General features: G+C 36.4%; 1 protein-coding gene across 6 annotated transcripts in view; it reads left to right on the forward strand.

Annotated features, from left to right (window-relative positions):
• LOC127847483 (phosphatidate phosphatase LPIN3-like) overlaps positions 1-21,497 on the forward strand; it is a 43,911-nt gene extending 22,414 nt beyond the window's left edge. For all 6 annotated transcript variants that reach the window (XM_052379416.1, XM_052379418.1, XM_052379419.1 and 3 more), the window contains 14 exons: positions 1,818-2,509; positions 2,849-3,030; positions 4,254-4,404; positions 5,596-5,742; positions 7,461-7,608; positions 8,832-8,912; positions 10,189-10,392; positions 11,085-11,188; positions 11,900-12,044; positions 12,670-12,818; positions 13,616-13,855; positions 14,340-14,454; positions 15,236-15,339; positions 16,965-21,497. In XM_052379416.1, coding sequence (XP_052235376.1) covers positions 1,818-2,509; positions 2,849-3,030; positions 4,254-4,404; positions 5,596-5,742; positions 7,461-7,608; positions 8,832-8,912; positions 10,189-10,392; positions 11,085-11,188; positions 11,900-12,044; positions 12,670-12,818; positions 13,616-13,855; positions 14,340-14,454; positions 15,236-15,339; positions 16,965-17,151 — 2,649 coding nt within the window. In that variant the 3' untranslated portion in view covers positions 17,152-21,497. The remainder of the gene's footprint in view (positions 1-1,817; positions 2,510-2,848; positions 3,031-4,253; positions 4,405-5,595; positions 5,743-7,460; positions 7,609-8,831; positions 8,913-10,188; positions 10,393-11,084; positions 11,189-11,899; positions 12,045-12,669; positions 12,819-13,615; positions 13,856-14,339; positions 14,455-15,235; positions 15,340-16,964) is intronic.
• Positions 21,498-22,174: the final 677 nt, after the last annotated feature.

Raw genomic sequence — 22,174 nt, forward strand, 5'->3', positions numbered from 1 at the left:
GAAATTTGGTCAGAATGTTAATCTTGATGAAATCTGGGTTGGGATTTTATTTGTGTCATCTGGGGTCAAAAACTAGGTCACTAGGTCAAATAATTGAAAAATCATCAAAAATTTGTTTGTGTAGACACTAGAGGTCACAGTTTTCATCCAATGTTTATGAAATTTGGTCAGAATGTTTATCTTGATGAAATCTGGGTTGGGATTGTATTTGGGTCATCTGGGATCAAAAACTAGGTCACTGGGTAAAAAACTAGGTCAAATAATAGAAAAACCTTGTGTAGACAATAGAGGTCGCAGTTTTCATCCAATCTTTATGAAATTTGGTCAGAATATTTATCTTAATGAAATCTGGCTTGGGAATGTATTTCCGTCATCTGGGGTCAAAAACTAGGTCACTAAGTCAAAAACTAGGTCAAATAATAGAAAAACCTTGTGTAGACAATAGAGGTCGCAGTTTTCATCCAATCTTTATGAAATTTGGTCAGAATGTTTATCTTGATGAAATCTTGGTTGGGATTGTATTTGGGTCATCTGAGGTCATAAACTGGGTCACTTGGTCAAATAATAGAAAAAAACGCAACAATTTGTTTGTGTAGACAGTAGAGGTCACAGTTTTCATCCAATCTTTATGAAATTTGGTCAGAATGTTTATCTTGATGAAATCAGGGTTGGGATTGTATTTGGGTCATCTTGGGTCAATTAACAAGGTCACTAGGTCAAATAATAGAAAAACCTTGTGTAGACAATAGAGGTCACAGTTTTCATCCAATCTTCATGAAATTTGGTCAGAATGTTTGTCTTGATAAAATCTGGGTTGGGATTATATTTGGGTCACCTGGGGTCAAAAACTAGGTCAATAGGTCAAATATTAGAAAAACCTTGTGTAGACAATAGAGGTCACAGTTTTCATCCAATCTATATGAAATTTGGTCAGAATGTATTTGGTTAGTCAGGTGAGCGATTCAGGGCCATAATGGCCCTTTTGTTTATGGTAATGTCCAATAGCATATATATATTGTTTTTTGATAACCTTTGTAAATAAAATATGAAAAATATATTAAAAAATCGGTAAATAATAACGGATCGTCACCTTTATAGGGCCTTTAAACAGATAATATCATAAAACTTGAAAGTGTCGTCCCTGATAAGCCTGTGAGGACATGCATTAAACCCCATTTTGAGCACGGCTCAAATATATTATTATAATAATGATCATTATAGGCACGTATTGGTTGTGGTCTTCTTAACCTTTGAAATAAACCACAACAGGAATAACACGTAAGACTAAATATTTTACAGCATTGGTCATTGTTTAGCGTTTTAACTTATTAGTGTTTTAACCATTTACCACTTAGATACGTATTTTGACGTGTTTGTAATTTAATTTTAATTAAAATTTTAAAGGCTTCATTTTCAACCCTTAGATACTGATGAGCAGCAAACAGCATAAAACCTGAACAGACTGCGAGTAACTCGCAGGCTGTTCTGGTTTTATGCTGTTTGCACATAGCCATTTTCACAATGCTTAATTGGGAAAGGGTTTACCCTTTCCTGCTTAGAATCAAAGTGAACGTGGCTATATGCAACAAGCATAAAACCAGAACAGCCTGCCAGTTACTGTTCAGGTTTGATGCTGTTTGCTGCTCGTCAGTTTCTTAAGGTTGGAAATGAGGCCTTTTAAAAACGTTAATCTATTAAGTAAGGTCCTGAATTCCTGAATTTAATTTGATTTTCCAAGGGACTAAGAACGCGTTAAAATTAGTGTCTAAGTGGTAAAGAGTTAAAGTAGATTCAACTGTGTTCAATCTTGTTTTTAGGAGATTCCTGATTACCTGGCCACGTCCCCATTCCCATATGACCCTGATCTCATGAAGAAGGGTGTTGAGCGCCTTAAAAAGGAGGCTGAGAAAGCCAACAATGAGGTCAGCAAAGGTCAAGGGCAATCTGGGGAGGTCAATGTCACTATAAGTCAAGAGGTCAAAAGTGACGAGGTCAAGGAAGAGTTGAGTGTTGACAATCCAAACAAAAAGACAGAGGCTCACATTGAAAATGATAAACTAATTAAAAGTGACAAAAGCGTTTCCACAAATGGTGACGTGGCGCACTGGAACTCAGGTTCTATTCTCGTAGATTCAGTTCGCAGCGAGCATTCTTGCGAAGGTGACATTGACATCAGGATCCAGAATGAGAACGGCACTGAAATCACTAAGAGCAAGAAAAAACGTCTCAGAAAGCGGAAGGCAAAGGGCAAGCAAGAACCAGCCAGTGTGCAACCTCAGCTCGAAAAAGACAAGGGGACAATTTTTGACATGGAGGGGTTTTCCACAGATGAGGAACTGAGCAAATTGACAGACAACATGGCGGCTGGTTCCATGTCGAAGTCGATAAGTCTACCAGCGGTGGAGGAGAACAAGTTTGAGCGGACCCACGAGTGGGCGTCAGCGCATGAGAGCTTTGCCTACCTTAACAATCACCCGTTCAGTGACACTGACCTCTCACCTATGGGCAGGTAAAAACTGGGTGCTAATAATTTATTTTAGTTTAAATATCTATTTTTTTTAAACATGCATGCTTGCTTTTGAAACCAGTACCTGAACAATCACTTGTTAAGTTATACTGACCTCTCACCTATGGGCAGGTAAGAACTGGGTGCAAATAATTTTATTTTATTTTAAAGACTTTTTTTTTAAATACAAATACATGCATGCTGTCTTTGACTACATGAATATAATATGTTATAATAAAATCAAACTCCATAGTATTTCTTTTCTTCATTATTTGTTAATTAAATTCTGATAACTCAAAAACTTTGTTAATCCCCGCTAATCCGGTAACATTAATCCCCTAGTCCCGCCCACTCGAGACCTGCTTCTCCGATGAGTGATACGGAAGTTGAGAGACAGAAGGTGGCAGAGAACAACAAGAAGATCCTGGTGGGCTCCGAGGATGACACACTGTGGGAGTGGGGCGACATGCCCCGCAAGTCTCCCACCAGCCCCGCTGGGACAGCCGCCAGGTCAAATCTGGGAGGTTAGCATTGAGTTTTATCCCAACCGTGTCAAATGTTTGTTTTTTACTTGTATTATTTCATACCATTTGTATGTTGTACATTAACATGCATTTATTTGCAATCTTATCTTGTCTATAAAAAATGTTGAAATAAAAAAACACACAAAAAAACAACAACAAACAACAAGCAACATCAGCAGTAAGTCCACCTTGTTAGAATGCCAAAATTGTTTGTATAACATAGTACAGAAATTTACCAACAAGACAAGCATCACCAATTCATCCCATCTTGAGGATCAATTTTTATGAAATAAAATTGATAAATCTCTTTTAATAACTCACTGTCCAAAATCATCACAACCAACTTTAATCATTTTAATAGTTTAATTTAAAAAAGGGTAAACAATTTTAGCCAGTGGGTCCTGATACAATTTTCTGTATCATATATAGTAATAAAATTACCTTTATTTTATCTAGTCATTAAATAACCCTTTTTTTTTATCTAGTCATAGAATTACCTTATTTTATCTATCATAAAATAACCCTTTTTTATCTAGTCATAAAATTACCTTTATTTTATCTAGTCGTAAAATTTGCCTTTTTTACCTAGTCATAAAATGTACCTTATTTTATCTAATCAAAAAATTTACCTGATTTTGTCTTGTCAGAAAATATACCTTATTTTATCTAGTCATAAAATTTACCTTATTGTCCCCTATCAGTTTCACCGGAGGGGACTTATTGTTTGCACTCTGTCAGTCTGTCTGTCTGTCTGTCAGTCACACTTTCCTGGATCCTGCAATAACTTTAAAAGTTCTTCATATTTTTTCATGAAACATGGATATATGGCAATATGGACATTATTATCATGGATGTCATTTCATTTTGTTCCTATGTCAAGAATTATGGTTGCTAGGGCAACAAATAGACTAGAAATACTGCTGAAAATGGTGGTTTTCTGTATCCTGCAATAACTTTAAAAGTTCTTCATATTTTTTCATGAAACTTGAAACATGGATAGATGGCAATATTGACATGCACGTCATTGCATTTTGTTCCTACGTCAAAACTTCTGGTTGCTATGGCAACAAATATATATATATAAAAAAATCTGACAATGGTGGAATATCTGACAATGGTGGAGCTGGTAGGGGACATAAATTGTTTTGCAATAGAATTGTTTTATCTTGTCATACAATTTACCTTATTTTATATATTCATAACATTTCCCATCATTTTTGCAGATGACAAAGGTCAGTCCTCCGGGGGGCTTTTTCACTTCATGCGCAAGACAAAAAACGTGCGGCACAAGCCCGAGGCAGAGGGGATCTATCTGGACGACCTGAACCTGCAAGATATGGACGAGGAGACTGCAAAACTATACTTTCCAAAACGGTAGGGATACATTCATTTGAGCCGTGCTCTGTGAAAACACATCTGCGTAAAGTTTCGTCCCAGATTTTTAGCCTGTGCAGTTTCAATTAAAAATAACAAAATAAGTTGCATAGAAGAGCATTTTGGGACATTAAAGGTGTAATTTCATCATTTCAAAAGAGCCCAGGTGTAAGCAAAGAGGCAATTGTGACCTAAATGTTCTTGAATGCTTTGAACTTTTATGAGTAAATACTTACCAGACATCAGGAGTCACTTCGGTTAAGCACGAGATGTCCTCCATCAACTGATCTAGGAATCCAGAGCAGTAGACATTCGCACCAATCAATATCAATCAGGCTCTTCAACACTATTTTGAAGCCAGTACTTCTTTATGGAGCACAGACCTGGAGAACCACCGTCACCTATATGAAGCAAATTCAGAGCTTCATCAACACCTGCCTTAGGAAGATCCTAAAGATTGGCTTTAATTAAGACATATGTAGAAGAACAAAGCAGCAGCTTGTTAAAAAAGACACCCTTCAGAGATGTTGGTAGTTGATAGGCCAAACCCTTTGCAGCCTGAATCCAATACAACAATGCAATCTCTCACCAGGATCCTAAAAGGCAAAAGGAAGAGAGGGTGGCCTAGAAACACCTGGCGTCAAGACCTGGATGCATATTCCAAGCAGATGTGAAATATATTGGGAAAGCTTGAAAGACTTGCCCAGAACAGAGACGCCTGGAGGTAGCTGGGGCCACAGGCGAAGACGAGATGTGATGAATGATTTGAAGCATCTTTCCCCCAGATGATTTTAACAGCCATTTCAAATCCACCAACAAACCACAAAACTGAAATCTTGCAATCTTGTTTTTTTGTTTATATAATGGATGCGTCTTTTTCCTCAGGTTTTCCAACAGCCACTTCAAATCCATGGAAAAACATCCTAGCTAAAATTGTATTTATATGTATGAATGAATGTACTCAAATTCCTCTAAAATTTGTTTAACAACTATTTCAAATCCACTAACAAACCCCTAAACTGAAATGTAACCTTGTTTTGTTTGTATACAATTGTTGTGTCTTTTCCTCCAGGTTTCCAACAGCTAATTTAAATCCATTGAAAACATAGTAGCTAAAATCTAATTTATGGATGAATTTACCCATTTTCCACCTAGTTTTTTTGTTATAAAATGGATGTGTCTTTCCTTCAGGTTTTCCACCACCCACTTCAAATCCATCGAAAAGGAGAAAGATGAAGACGTCGAATCTGGTCGCGGCGCCTCCCTGCCCCATTCCCCGCACTCTGTAGAAGGGGCCGTAGGTGGACCCCAGACCACCATCCTGCAGTCGGACATTAGGTCAGTGAATTTTTATAACCAAAACTACAGCTTGTACATGCTTTTTCCAAATTGCAAACAGTAACTTTTAAATGAAAAATCCTAACAAAATCCATCCCCACCCCAAAAGGCTTAAAAAAACAACTTATTCATTGATTTATTGAGTTTATTATACCGCAATATAATTTAGTAGCCCTTCATAATATAAATTTAAACATGCAGGTAAGCATGCACTTGTCAACAATTTGAACACTGTTATGTATTTTCATATTTAAAAAAAAAAATTATGCTCCAATATTGTGGGAGCATATAGTCGCCGCTTCGTCTGTCCGTCCGTGTGTCCGTCCGTCCGTGCACAATTTTTGTCCGGGCTATTTCTCAGCAACTAATGACCGGAATTCAATGAAACTTTATGGAAAGCTTCACTGTCAAGAGGAGATGTGCATATTATCAGCGGTTCTGGTCCGATTATTTTTCACAGAGTCATGGCCCTTTGAAATTTTCTAAAAAAAATTATTGTCCCCCCAACTACTGTGCCCTCAAGACGTTTCCTTTTATCTGAATATATAGTGCAATATTGTGACAAAAAAAAACTTTGGGGAGCATCACCTGTCTCTGACAGTTTCTTGTTCATTTTTATGACCCCGAAGGAGGGAGTGATCGGACCGTCCGTCCGTCTGTCAGTCTTTTTTCGTCACACTTTGTGTTTAGGTTTCGCGTTTAGGATTAGAAAAATGCTTATAAGTTCTATGTCCCTTCACATAGCTACTTGATATTTGGCATGCATGTGTATCTCATGAAGCTGCACATTTTGAGTGGTGAAAGGTCAAGGTCATCCTTCAAGGTCAAAGGCCAAAAAAACATGTATCAAAGCGGCGCAGTAGGGGGCATTGTGTTTCTGACAAACACATCTCTTGTTTCTAATTTTATGTTTAATGCTGCTATTATTCCCAATCCAAAAGGCACAGGCTGTAAAATATAAAGCAACAAAAAATCTCTGTAATTCAAAAGGATAAGCAGGGTTACACATGGCTGAACATTTTCTTTACCAAAATTTGTCATTATATGGGAGTCTGACATTTTTCCAATATTAGAACTTTTGTTGTGTTTGTAAATTTAAAAGAGTTAAAACACGATTAAGTGAAGAAAAAGCTGTTGGCCCATGGTTATTACTTCAGTCGAATTAGCTGATATATAATCATAACAAATTGAAAATATTCAGCATATTGCAGAAAAGTAAAATTAATACTCAAAATCAAAGAATATTTTGCATTTTTTTTTGTAAAATTAAGTTAATCAATAAAAAAATCAGTGTTCTTTATAGAAATACCAAAAATGTCAACACTAGATGTGGTATGGTAACATAGATTTAACGAGATACTAAAAGCTTGTTTAAATTTTTATGTGGCAAAATATATATAACATTTTATTTTCCCTCAACAATATCTATTCGTATGACACAGGAACACTAACTTGGTACATGAACACATGTTGAATATATTGTTCCGGAAAAAAACATAAAAGAGCATTTTGTATCTTGTTAAATCTTTGTTACCAGACACATCAAGCGTTGAAATTTTGGCTATTGCTATAAGGAACATTGATTTTGTATACATGTGTAAACTTTATTTTTCTTAATGTTGTACAAAATATTCGTTGTCTTGAGGATTTTTGGGCTTTTAACAATGTACATTTTCATGAATCGATTGCAACAGGATATTTGTTTACTTGCAATATAGGTCACTGGGTCCCTACTCGCTATCCCTCTGTGGGGGACTGGGCGACCCTGAAGGGGTCACCTTGGAGAAGTTTATGTCCCAGATTGTGACCTATGATGACTTCTGTCAGAATCCTGCCATGCTGGCCAACCCGGAACTGGTTGTGAAGGTAGCTTTTTCTTGTGGGAGCATTCTTAAGACCTCCCTTAAGACACCAAGTACTGGTTCTACCCAGGAAACAGACTTGAGAGTGTTTCAATTAGTCTTAGGCTTTCGATGCAATTCAGCTTAAAGAAATAGGTTCAAAATAAGTTTTTGTGCATTTTTAAAGCACAATCTGATATAAAGGCAGTGTATCATGTGCATTATTTGGAAATGAAAATGCATAACTATTGTTTATAACAGTACTAAAATTTGTATTAAATTGTCATTTTATATGCCTTTGTTCTTTTAAATACCTTTAATCTAGTCCCTGATGAACTACTTTTTAACTAATAAGAATCAAGCCTTTGTTAATTATACCCCCACAAACTAAGTTTAGGGGGTACATAGGAGTGAGCTTGTCTGCTGGTCTGTCTGTCGGTCGGTCGGTCCGTATTAAGTGTCCGCTCTCTAATTCAAGTTGTTTTCATCCGATCTTCACCAAACTTGGTCAGATGTTGTATCTAGATGATGTCTAGGTCAAGTTCGAATATGGATCATGCCGGGTAAAAAACTGGGTCACGGGGTCACTTAGTGCGTTTTAAGCATTTAGCATGGTGTTCGCTCTCTAATTCAAGTAGTTTTCATCCGAGCTTCACCAAACTTGGTCAGAAGTTGTATCTAGATGATGTCTAGGCCAAGTTCGAAGATTGGCCATGCCAGGTCAAAAGCTAGGTCACGTGGTCACTTAGTGAGTTTTAAACATTGAGCATGGCGTCCGCTGTTTTTTGTGAAGACAACATGCAAAATATTCTGTGTCAATGCGGCATGTGGGGGTATTCCTCACTTCTGTGACAAAGCTCTAGTTTTTACTTCTTATATTCCTAGGTATTGTTTATTCAGGTAGTATGTCATTATGCCATTGCAAGCTCCTGATTGAGAGTGAAATAAATGAGATGCACTCGGAGAAAATGGGGGCTTAATGTATGTGTTTAAAGTGTCGTCCCAGATTAGCCCGCGCAGCATGCACATGCTAATCAGGGACAAAATTTTCAGTCTAAACTTGATTTTTGATAAGAAGAGATTTCCTTTAAAAGAATAATACAATGCAATTATAATACAATAAAAGAGGAAAGTGTCCTCCCTGATTAGCCTGTGCAGGCTGCACTGGCTTATCTTGCACAACACTTAACACACATTCATTTAGCCAGGTTTACCCACAGACAGGCTCAAATCTAATCTAATGTTCAGGTGAAGGAGAAATATTACAACTGGGCCACAGCTGCTCCCTTGATTCTGTGCAAGATCGTCTTCAACAAGCATATGCCCGAGGTAGATACCCATTTTGTATATATAGTATTGCATGGAATGTTTTGAATTTCATCTACATAACATGTAAGAGCATATGATTTCTACCCTAAAACATAAATAATTATTTTCCTTTTTTATGCCCCCCCGAAGGAGGGCATATAGTGATCGGACTGTCCGTCCGTCTGTCTTTCCGTCACACTTTGCGTTTAGGTTTCGGAAAATGTTCATAACTTCTATGTCCCTTGAGATGTAACCTTCATATTTGGTATGCATGTGTATATGGACAAGGCCTTTCCATACGCACACAAGTTTTGACCCCTGTGACCTTGACGTTGAACTTAGGGTCTGCGTTTAGGTTTCGAAATCAGTGTTTAGGTTTCAAAAAAAGCTCATAACTTCTATGTCCCTTGAGATATAACCTTTATATTTGGTATGCATGTGTATATGGACATGGCCTTTCCATACGCTTACAAATTTTGACCCCTGTGACCTTGACGTTGAACTTAGGGTCAGCGTTTAGGTTTCAAAATCAGTGTTTAGGTTTCAAAAAATGCTCATAACTTCTATGTCCCTTGAGATATAACCTTCATATTTGGTATGCATGTGTATATGGACAAGGCCTTTCCATGCACACAACAATTTTGACCCCTGTGACCTTGACGTTGAACTTAGGGTCCATGTTAAGGTTTCGAAATCTGCGTTTAGGTTCCGAAAAATGCTCATAACTTCTATGTCCCTTGAGATATAACCTGTATATGGACAAGGCCTTTCATTTTGACCCCTGTGACCTTGACCTTTAACTTAGGGTCGGGGTTTAGGTTTCAAAATCTGCGTTTAGGTTTCGAAAAATGCTCATAACTTCTATGTTCCTTGAGATATAACCTTCATATTTGGTATGCATGTGTATATGGAAAAGGTTTTTCCATACGCACACAAATGTTGACCCCTGTGACCTTGACCTTGAACTTAGGGTCCGCGTTTAGGTTTCCAAATCGGCGTTTAGGTTTCGAAAAATGCTCATAACTTCTATCAAAGCGTTTATAGGGGGCATATGTCATCCTATGGTGACAGCTCTTGTTGTTTTCTTTCCGCACTTGTAAGCTAATCAAGGACAACGTTATGTGCCATAACTTGATTTTTTTGGAAAACAGACTTCTTTTAAACAAGAATTTCAAAAATAGGAGAAAGGTTTTCTTTGATTAGCCTGCATGGACTACACAGGCTAATCTGGGATGATGTAAGCCCAGTATTCCCAGAGAGAGGTTCATATCATGGGTCATGTATTGCTCTTTTTCAGTCTTCCAGGGAAGATCTGGTCAGTCAGCACATGCCAAAGAAGAAAGAGAAGAAATCAGGCTGGTTCTCGTCCTGGCGACGACCACAAACCGAGTCAACTTCCACAGCATCGTTGCCATCGACGACGACCTCGGCCATCACCGTGACGACCGGGGAAATGGAGGTGAAGGACGTGAAGTCTGCCCAACTGCACCCTGGTGTACAGGTAGATCATCTTTATGGTTTTTGAACCAATGCATTTCAATTCACCAGTGGTGTGATTTCTCCACCTTGCAGCTGATTTTCTCACTTTCAGTGCCAGACTAGTTTTGCAAAGTTGGCATGGAAAACGTTTGTTCATGGACATGAATAAATCTCTTAACCAGGCACATAAGGATGCAGACATTTTTATGCCCCCGGTAGGGTGGCATATAGCAGTTGAACTGTCAGTCCGTTTGTCTGTCTGTCTGTCTGTGTGTCCGTCCGAAAACTTTAACATTGGCCATAACTTTTTCAATATTGAATATAGCAACTTTATATTTGGCATGCATGTGTATCTCATGAAGCTGCATATTTTGAGTGGTGAAAGGTCAAGGTCATCCTTCAAGGTCAAAAGTAAAAAATACAATCCAAGGGAAGTAATGAGCTTTAAAAGGGAGATCATTTCTAAACCTGCCAAATGATATATTGAAATTTTATAGGGGGCATTGTGTTTCTGACAAACACATCTTTATTTTTCTACATAAAGTGCATTATTTGAATGAAATTTTTACAATAATATTTGCAAACGATTAAAATCAACCAACTAATTGTCAAATAAAAATACGTAGCATTATTGGCTTGAAGCACAATCATTTAAATACCAATTTGTCGTACTATAATTCACAGCATGATTAACCATGTCCACTTAACTTTCAGTCAACATCAGACACTACTACTCACTCAAGCCCAGCTGTGGATACTTCACCATCGAGCCAGTCAAGTGTGACGGAGAGTCCAAAGAAAGTCAAGAAAGAGGACAGGTCAGTTGTTTAAACCTATGCATTTAAGCTTAGATTGCATTAATACAAGATTACTGTCTGCTTTAAATTCAATGCGAGCTGCGTTTCCTGTAAAATTATCAGACCTTTTTTTTTTAATTACAGGACCCGGAAATATTAGCAATACAAGTCTATAGTCAGACAAAAGTCATGGAAATACCTAACTCGAGAATTTTGGAAGCCACTCTGTTATGAAATCTCGTTAAACAGATGTAATGTAAAACCATATGAGCCACAGTCTGGGATAATAGGGCTTAATGTATATTGTAGTGTTATCCCAGAATAGCCTGTGCAGTCTATACAGGCTAATCAGGGACAACCCTTTTTGCATTTAATGGATTTTCACTACCAAAAATACAGTAATTGTGTTAAGTATTGTTTCTGATCTGTGATGTCACTAAACCTCGTTTTACCAGAGCAAGGCTGAAAGCTGTTTGTTGAGATTTCAGAGGAATTACAACTCAAATTGTTAATATTTTGGAGTCCTTTTAATAAAAGGATTGGGTCCAATTATTTTGCCACAAACCCAACTCACCTCAAAATTAAAATCAGGCACAATATTCATACACTTATTTCCATCCCAAATTACAACAAATATCATAAGTTTCATGCTATTGAATGATTTGTTACAGTAAAAGGTGGAATGATATAAGGTAGCATGTTTATAAAATCATATTTCGTTCTTCCCCACAGGTTGACGGTTGCCGGGGGCGACCACTCGTCCAGTGAAGGGGACACGGAGGGGTCTGACCGGACGACAGAACAAAAGAAAATCAAACGCCTCACCAAAATGAAGACAGTGTTCAAAAAGACGTTGCGACTGACCTCTGATCAGATTGTTAGTACTTTGAATTCATATTGACTATTAATTATAGGGTCAAAGCTGATCTCTGTATTAGCTAATCCTTCATATTCGATTGGTTCACCATGGCGAAATGGATATGGTGTCCGCCTAGCAACCAGGAGGAAAGGGGTTCGATCCCCACTGTGGGAGTGTTCTTTAGATCAGCCTCATAGTCACCAAGTAGTGATTCTTGTCCCAGGAAAAGGACTCAAGAGTGTGTCAATAAGCCTTTCTATGAAATAGAGCTAAAATAAATAGGTTTAAACTAAATTGGATTGGGTGGACAAAACCATTTAACTATCCCCGAACAAGTCACCCATTCATTTTGAGACCAATTCACAATCAAACACATTTAAACCTTTTTTATGATTCAATAAATACTATATAGAATCTCTTGAATGCAGTTATGTTTGCAATTTGAAAAGTCACAGTTCTGTAACTAATAGATTGTATATTGTAGATTCAATCCTTACTTTAATAGCATAATAAGGATTTTGAGGTTCAAATTCATAAAAAAAATACTCTGAGGTTTCTTGATTGCTTAAAGCTGGCAACACAATTGGCATGAAGTAAAGTTAAAACAAAATATTTAATTGTGTATCATAATGTCATTTTTCAGAAACAGTTCAATTTAAAGATTGGCCAGAACGAAGTTACATACTCGGTGACGACGCAGTACCAGGGTACGAAACGATGTACGTCACATATCTACCTCTGGAAACACAATGACAAGATCATCGTGTCCGACATTGACGGAACCATTACCAAGTAGGTTGTGTACTCATTTTGGAACCTTGCCCTAGGGCTTTGAAATCTTTATTGAAGCCTTACCTTAAATTTGTATTCCCCCCGGTAGGGCGGCATATAGCAGTTGAACTGTCCGTCAGTCTGTGCGTCCGTCCGAAAACTTTCACATTGCCCATAATTTTTGCAATATTGCAGATAGCAACTTGATATTTGGCATGCATGTGTATCTCATGAAGCTGCACATTTTGAGCGGTGAAAGGTCAGGTCATCCTTCAAGGTCAAACGTCAAATATATGGCTTCAAAGCAGCGCAGAAGGGGGCATTGTGTTTCTGACAAACACATCTCTTGTTCTTTATCAATATATCTAGAAAAATGTCATTTGTTTTATACCAATAAATTTCATACCATTGTATATAAATGATTTTACAGTAAGTCTTAATGGGCCCAAGGGATTTTCAGTTACCATTAGAAAATGTAGTTTTCTAACTCCAAATTTCAAATTAAAAAGTTGGTGCGTGTAAAACAGATATAGAACGTTATCCTGGCTGCTAAATTGCGAAAAATTAAGTTTCTTATTGTGAATTTTCATAATAACCGCCATTTTTTTCTTAGAAATCAACAGATTTATTTCCATGACATTATTGAAGTAGAGGTGACATCCCATATTAAATTCTTTTAATTTCAAAGAAAAAGGGTTTCAGAGGAACTTTAGTTGCACATGGGCATTCCTGTATTTGCATGATCTTGCCGTGGTTTGTATGCTATTGTACTTGTATAGATCTTATTAATGTTTGAATGTTTTTGCCTGTATTTTCAGATCAGATGTACTTGGACAGATCTTGCCGGTTGTCGGACGAGACTGGTCGCAGTCAGGTGTGGCCCAACTCTACAGCCGTATAGCAGGCAACGGCTACAAGTTTCTATACCTCTCGGCCCGCGCTATCGGCCAATCAAAACTCACCAAGGACTTGCTGCAGAACATCAAGCAAGGGGATAGAACTCTGCCAGAGGGGCCACTACTCTTGTCTCCATGCTCGTTGATCAGTGCTTTCCACAAGTAAGTGTGGTTTTCTGTGTGCTTTCTGTATAATTCGGCCTATATAGTATTTTTTATCAGTACTTTCCAAAAGTAAGTGGGAATTTCTGCTTGTGATCTCTGTAGAATTTGGTGTTTTTAGTTTTCTAGTGCCTTTAACTGTTTTGACATAAAATTTTGATAATATTTCTGACTTTATTCATAGAACTTGATTTTATTTTTTTTACTCAGTGAAACTTCATTTTCCCTATTTACTAGAGTTACGAATTAAAATGGGTAGTGCATTCAAACTAAAGTAACAACAAATCTGTTTAATAAGCGCATAATAACTGTAAATCATTGTTTATACATTGTATTAAGATAAGTTTAGTTTAGTTAAGTTAATGAGCTCAATTTAGGCATGAATTAGGTATATTTTATGGGTTATACATGGGTGTGATTTTTTTTTCATAGGAAGGTGTTTGAAAACAGAATTGTTAAGCTGAGGTGATTAAACTTCTTTCAGGGAGGTGATTGAAAAGAAACCAGAGGAGTTTAAGATCAGCTGTCTATCGGATGTTGGGTCCTTGTTTCCAAAGAACTACCTTCCTTTCTATGCAGGATTCGGAAACAAAATCAATGTAGGTCGATTTTTTTACATCTGAAATATTTTGGATACAAATAATCGCTTTGGCAAATGCTGGATGCTGGGATTAATATGACCTTCTTTTGCTTAAAAAATTTAAGTTTCTACTTTGGCATTTTATAAGTGCAAGTTGGTACACAATGAAGCCAAAGGCACATTTTTTTTTTAAACCTATTTATTTAAGCTTGATTGCATTTAAAGTATTGACTACTTATTTGCAACGCTCTTGAGTCCGTTTTCTGGGCCTAGAACCAGTACTTGTTGTCTTTGGTGGAGATCTAAAGAATGCCCCCACAGTGGGGACTGAACCTGTGACCTATCAGTTGCTAGGCGAACACCTGACCATATCCATAACACCACTGCGACCCAAAGGCACATAAGGACATAAATTATGTAAATGACTTTGAAACACTTTTCTAACACTTAACTCGAATGGTTTAAATTTAAGTTTAAACAAGATTCTTTCCCTGTCTAGGATGTGATAGCCTACAATTAAACCAGATTCTTTCCCTGTCTAGGATGTGATAGCCTACAATTAAACCAGATTCTTTCCCTGTCTAGGATGTGATAGCCTACAATTAAACCAGATTCTTTCCCTGTCTAGGATGTGATAGCCTACAATTAAACCAGATTCTTTCCCTGTCTAGGATGTGATAGCCTACAATTAAACCAGATTCTTTCCCTGTCTAGGATGTGATAGCCTACAATTAAACCAGACTCTTTCCCTGTCTAGGATGTGATAGCCTACAATTAAACAAGATTCTTTCCCTGTCTAGGATGTGATAGCCTACAAGGAGATGAGCATTCCAATCTTCCGTATCTTCACCATCAACCCTCACGGGGAACTCAAGCATGAGCTGTCCTACACCTTCCAGTCTTCGTAAGTACTTGTTCAAACATTTGATTTTGAGTTTTCTCAGCAACCCATGAGCAACTCGAGCACAAGCTTTGAGTTTGAGTCTTTGTAAGCAGCTAGCTTTGCACTAAGAAATCTGATTTAAACGCCAAAATACATGTTATTTAAAATGTAAGATCAGCTTGTGTGAAAATCTGCAAATATATTTAAAATGATGTGCATGAATTTTTGTAGCCAATTTGAGGTTTCTGTAGCCATTGGCTATTTTGTGTACTGGTAACGCTATCATAGGCGAGGAGTTGTCTGACCCCACACACAACTTACCAGACGCATTCTTAAAAGCTCAAAAGGGTGTTTTTCATGTCCCCCACCACTATAGTGGGGGACATATTGTTTTTGCCCTGTCTGCTGGTTTGTTTGTTATCCCCCGCCATAGGCGGAGGGATATTGTTTTGGCGTTGTCCGTCCGTCTTTCCGTCCGTCTGTCCGGAGCCATATCTCGGAAGTGCTTTGGGGGATTTCATTGAAACTTGGTATGAGTATATATATGGATAAGAGAATGATGCACGCCAAATGGCATTGTACACGATCTGTTAATACAGGAGTTATGGCCCTTTGTATCTTGATAAAATGCTTTTTTTGTGTGTCTGGAGCCATTTCTTGGAAGTGCTGTGGGGGATTTCATTGAAACTTGGTATGGGTATGTATATTAATTAGAGGAGGATGCATGCCAAATGGCATTGTACACCATCTGTTAATAATGGAGTTATTGCCCTTTGTATCTTGAAAAAATGCTTTTTTAGTGTCAAATAGAACACTTTTGTGTCCAGAAGCATATTGGCGGGGGATATCAATTCAACGAATTTGCTTGTTGGTTTGTTTGCCCCAACTTTAACATTTGCCATAACTTTTGCAGTATTGAAGATAGCAACTTCATATTTGGCATGCATGTGTATCTCATGGAACTGCACATTTTGTGTGGTGAAAGGTCAAGGTCATCCTTCAAGGTCAAATATATGGGTCAAAATAGCTCATTTAATGTACACTTTTGCAATATTGAAGCTAGCAACTTGATATTTGGCATGCATGTGTACCTCATGGAGCTGCACATTTTGAGTGGTGAAAGGTCAAGGTCATCTTTCAAGGTCAAAGGTCATATATATGGGGACATATTGTTTCACAAACACATGACTTTTTTCCATATTTCTTACACATAGGTGTCTCACATGTCGATTGTGTCAGCAATAATTGTATTCCATTTCATGTCATAAACTGTTCAAAACTCTAGAGTTTGTATGAACACTAAGCTGGTATTTTAAATGAATATCCAGTTCTTAATTAGTAAGAATAAAATACATTCTTTTAATGATAATCATCACATCACTAACATAAGCTAAAGAGAATAATTTACAATATTGTTGTTTTATCTACCAGGAAACATCTTAAATTTAAATGCTAATTCAATGATTATTCCTACTTATCAAGTAGCTGTACATGAAATACTCTTGATTTGAAATGCTATTACATGAAACTTATATTACTATATAAAATGCTTGTATGTACGTGTATGCATACCGGTATGTGTAATATTCTACATAGAAAATACAATTTTGCACTTCAAAAACTTATGTGTATATTACACGTTACAGCTACACCAAACTGACGGATGTAGCCGACCACTTTTTCCCACCTCTCCACAAACCCGGTTCCCGAGTCAGCGAGTACAGCCACGTGCAATACTGGCGTGACCCTCTCCCAGAGATTTCAGCGATTGAGGTCGAGGAGGTGTTGAGTGGCGACGAGTCTTCGTCCGCAGCTCTCTCGGTGAAGAGTTGACAACGGCCGTACATGACCACTCAACAAAAGAAGCCAAGAACTCGCCACAACAGCTCGCCAGCGGGTTTTGACCAATCATATCGTCACACCAGATCAGGGCACCTGCTGCCCAGTTGTAACAGTATTGATGTCTTTGTAGATCTGGAATATAATGATGTGTCTGACTCGTTTGACGATCTTGGAATGGAAGGGAATTTATCATCAAACAAGCCAAAGAAAAGTTCAGCGTCTCTGTGGATGATGCCTTTTACTATGAATAACATCTTTAACTGATTTTTGACAGGTTTAACACTAATGTGGGTTATGCCTTTTAGTGGTTAATCAACATTTTTTGTTAGTATCAGACTTGAAATCTATGTTGTTGTGGCCTTTGGTTTTCACAATTTAAGTTCCCCATCACAAAATAATGTGCTTAATTTCAATTCAGCAGATATTATTGTCAGTTAACGATGGTTTGAAGTAGTTTAATAACATGTTCTATGAGATTGAATTTGTTAATCCAATGGGTAAGAAAACCCATCAACTTACATACTAGTCCAGAATATTATTTGTCTGAATATTGCATATTTTCTTGCAGCATGTATTGAACCCAATTCTATTACCTGAAAATTATATGGACATTTCTTTAAAATAAACAAATGGAGTGTAAGACTATGATAGTGCATTTTATAAGCTACAAGTGTTGAACATTTGTGTGATTAAGTAAAAGTTTCCAATTTAGGATTTGAACCATGTTCTCTTTCCTTGTGTTAGCCCACATAATGTGATACTATATTAGCTATTAATTAATTACAAATATCTGAAATTGTAAAACATGTCAAAGAACTTGTGATACTAGGTATGATGTCTAATTGATGCAACATCGAAGTGATATACTTGTACTTGTGAGCACTAAGTGTTTAATAAGTATTATAATTAGGTTTAATAAATTGTATCTGCTAGTCTGATAAGTGTAATGTGATAATATCTAAGTTTCCCAGCTGAAAGGGAGCTGATGTGATTAAAATTATTCCAAGAGTGTATAGTGGTTGCTGTTTTTATATGAATTACAGTCTCCAGAACAAATCCCAAATACCTGCATGTAAATGACCTATGTTTACACCTAAGAATTCACCTTGAAGTGTACACACTGTTTTAAAAACTCTGCCGAAAAAACAAATCTTGGATCTTCATTTGAAAAAGGTTAATATTTTTATATCAACCTCATGGCAGATTTTTCCTTATTTTGTACTTGTTGAATTACCAGGATTATACAATACACGGTTTTACTTATATTATATACATTTAATATTTAAAAGATATTTGGACCATATTTCTTTACACATGCAGCATTTATACCATTTACTGTAGCCCTTTGTAAGCACTATTGTAACCAATTTTTGCTTTCCAGTTAATTTTTACCTTTTGCATTGACTGTTGCTTTATGACCAATTTTATCTTCTTTGAAGAGTATATGTCTGGCTTCCTGAAGTAGTATACTTCTCAAAGTTAGTTGAGTGATCATGTGTTATTGCTTTAAAAAGCATTTTTTTATTTAGTTAATTATTGTTTTATTATACTTTGTTACATTGTTATAATTATTTGATTATTGTAAAGAAGATTATTAAACTGTTCCTTTCATCATCACCGTGTGCTTTTTAAAAAATTGTAAAAACCGGTGAGAGCTTCAGTTTGCAGTGAATTCGTTGTTAGCCATTTATTTGATATACATTGAAGTTATCATTATCATTTCTCTCGTGATAATCTAGATTCAACCTGTGCATTTGTAGTTTTAGTATATGAATAGGTAATTCAGCATTAATCATTTATTGCATAGGACTCTGGGGTAATCAAACACATATTTCTGTCTCATGTTAATGTTTTGTATGAAAAAACATTCACCTATATTATGTGACTGTTTCTCATTTGTATGTTATTTTATGTCATTAGAAGTCATTTGAAATAATGTGTATTCATTCCAATTAATGTTTCTTCATAAAACATATGAATGTATGTGTTAAAGAGGTGTGATTTAGGTTACTCATAAATATTGCATTGTATTGTGACAGGCATGCATTATTATTGTCCCCTACCGGTGTCAGTCTGTCTGTCAGTCCGTCACACTTTTCTGGATCCTGCGATAACTTTAAAAGTTCTTCGTATTTTTTCATGAAACTTGAAACAAAGATAGATGGCAATATGGAGATAATGCACGTAATTTCATTTTGTTCCTACGTCAAAAATTCTGGTTGCCAAGGCAACAAATAATAAAATAAAAATACTGACAATGGTAGAGTTTCACCGGTAGGGGACCATATTGCTTGGCAATCTCTTGTTTATTAATCTGTGACCATAATAATATTTCTCACATTAACACATATGAGCATCATCGTGCGAAAATGAGTCTTAAGCCACATGCAGAGTAGCTCCAGTTTAGCCTGCCATTCTCGCAATCTAGTCGGGAGCTACCGCTATAAAGTAGACAGGTTTTGTGGCCTCATTACTGGACAGGGTAGCTCCTGACCAGTCTGTGCAGAAGGGCAGGTTGGCTTGGAGCTACACTCGCTGCATGGGGCATAATACCCTTTTTCGCATTACACATGTCATTTGATCTTTATTAGATAATAATTGTTCAATAATTGTTACTGCCCATATGTAACTGTTTAAGAGTATTATTAATTGTCAGACCATTGTCATGTATGTTAAATTTTACCCGTTATTGATCTCATTCATCAAGTTTCATCACACATACTATAGTAAAGCCATATAGATATCCATATGATCATTGTTAATAAAAACATATTTTCATTTCTCTGGTTTCTATTTGTGCTTGTGCATTATTGAAAATAAAAAACTAGAATTAGAAAAAATCTTAACGATACCTTAATATTATTTGTTATTTTACATAACATGTATATCTGTATTGATAGACGTACACTGTATTATGGACTGACATCCATTACAGATGTTATGACATAAGTATTTCTTTTTGCTGAAGAACTGGCTACTTGTTCTTGCTCAACAACATCTTTCTAATAAAGATGTTAAAGTCAAATCGCTGAACTTCTATGACATACTAACAAACTGTTGTTAAGTCTTTTTGCAATATGTTCTGTTGTAAATTTTGTTCTTTGTTCTTTGTGGTGCATTCTCTTGTTAATTTTGTGTTCACAAGGTAAATCATAACTATTTCAGGTGTTGTAATAAATTAACAATGATTACAGATTTTTTAAAGTTAAAATTGGTTACAGGAAATGTAGTCCCTATTGCTGTACAAGTTGGAGTCATACATGCATGTACGAACCTTTTCTATTTGTATAATAAGTACTTTCCAGAACAATGGCTTTTGTCATTACAAAAAGTCCTGTGAATATGTTCACAAATAAATTTTATTTATCCATCTGTTCACTTGAAAAATCATGATTATTTGTGTGTAATAATAATTATTATTATTACAATTATGATTCTGTTGCAAAAAATTGTATTGATATTTTTATGCCCCTGGTAGGGTGGCATATAGCATTTGAACTGTCCGTCCGTCCGAAAACTTTAACATTGGCCATAACTTTTGCAATATTGAAGATAGCAAATTGATATTTGGCATGCATGTGTATCTCATGGAGCTGCACATTTTGAGTGGTGAAAGGTCAAGGCCTTCCTTCAAGGTCAAAAGTAAAAAAATAGAATCCGAGGGAAGTAATAAGCTTAAAAAGGGAGATAATTTCTAAACCTGCCAAATCTTGTATTGAAATTTTATTTCAAAGCGGCGCGATATGGGGCATTGTGTTTCTGACAAACACATCTCTTGTTTATTTTTACTACAATGTGCAGGTTATGAAACATGTTCAGAGGAAACTGCTAAATGTCCTTGTGTCTCTGTCACTTCCCACCTTTTATTGATTTTTCTTCAGAATAGAATTTTTAAATGATTTTAAAAGATACCATTAGAATGGAATTTGTCTTCCTGAATTGACATTGTGAAATGTGCAGGCGGATCAGGGACAGCACTAAAGACATTTTCATCTAGTACATTTTTTCTATGACAGGCTTATTTTGGACATGTTGCTTTAGTCCTGACCTGATTATGTTTGGCATGAATGAAATTAGAATATGTGTGCTTGATTTTTTTTATTTTAGTTAAAATTCAAAACATTTTTGGATACATGTTCTTGAGATATATTCATATGAATTCAAGTTTAGGAGCAATCATTTATGATATCTGTGTTATGTTATATTCTTATTAAGAATCCTTTGTTATATTTGTTTTCACATAGAGCTGGTATATAGTAAATGTTGTAAGTGATATATACTTAACGGAAAATCTGCAGCACATTTTCTGTATGTTCCAAATAAATTGTCAAAGAGATTGCACGTGTTTGTGTATTCTGTGGTGGAATAGCCTACGAATTGAACCCTTTACCCCTTAGATACATATTTTCAGGCATTTGTAGTCCCTTAGACAGTTATATAATTTAAGACCTTTCTTACTCTATTCAAGTTGTAAAGGCTTTATTGCAAACCCATAGGTACTGATGAGCAGCAAACAGCAGAAAACCTGAACAGACTGCGAGTTACTCGCAGGCTGTTCTGGTTTGATGCTGTTTGCACATGGTTAAGCATTTGTCAATGTAAGGTGCACCTTAACTCCACTCAGAGTCAAAGTGAAAATGGCTGTGAGCAAACAGCATAAAACCAGGACAGCCTGCGAGTAACTCGCAGTCCAATTAGGTTTCATGCCGTTTTGCTGCTGATCAGAATCTAAGGGTTGGAAATGAAGGCTTTAAAACTTGAATATAGTAAGAAAGGTCTTTAATTAAATTTAACTTTCTAAGGGGCTACAAACACATCAAAATACATATCTAAGTGGTAAAGGGTTAAATTGAATGTAACAAAAGAAAAAGATTATCCTTTTAGTTATTATTGCCATTCATCTGAATACATGTAGGAGGTTGTCTATTATATTCATCATATTTTCACTACGAAATTCAGCCATGACAGAAAAGAGTTCAAAGATCGCGATCTATCTGCAGCACGATATAAGTTG

The sequence above is a fragment of the Dreissena polymorpha genome, chromosome 10 (genome assembly GCF_020536995.1).
Source record: "Dreissena polymorpha isolate Duluth1 chromosome 10, UMN_Dpol_1.0, whole genome shotgun sequence".
In the NCBI taxonomy this organism is placed as follows: Eukaryota; Metazoa; Mollusca; class Bivalvia; order Myida; family Dreissenidae; genus Dreissena; species Dreissena polymorpha.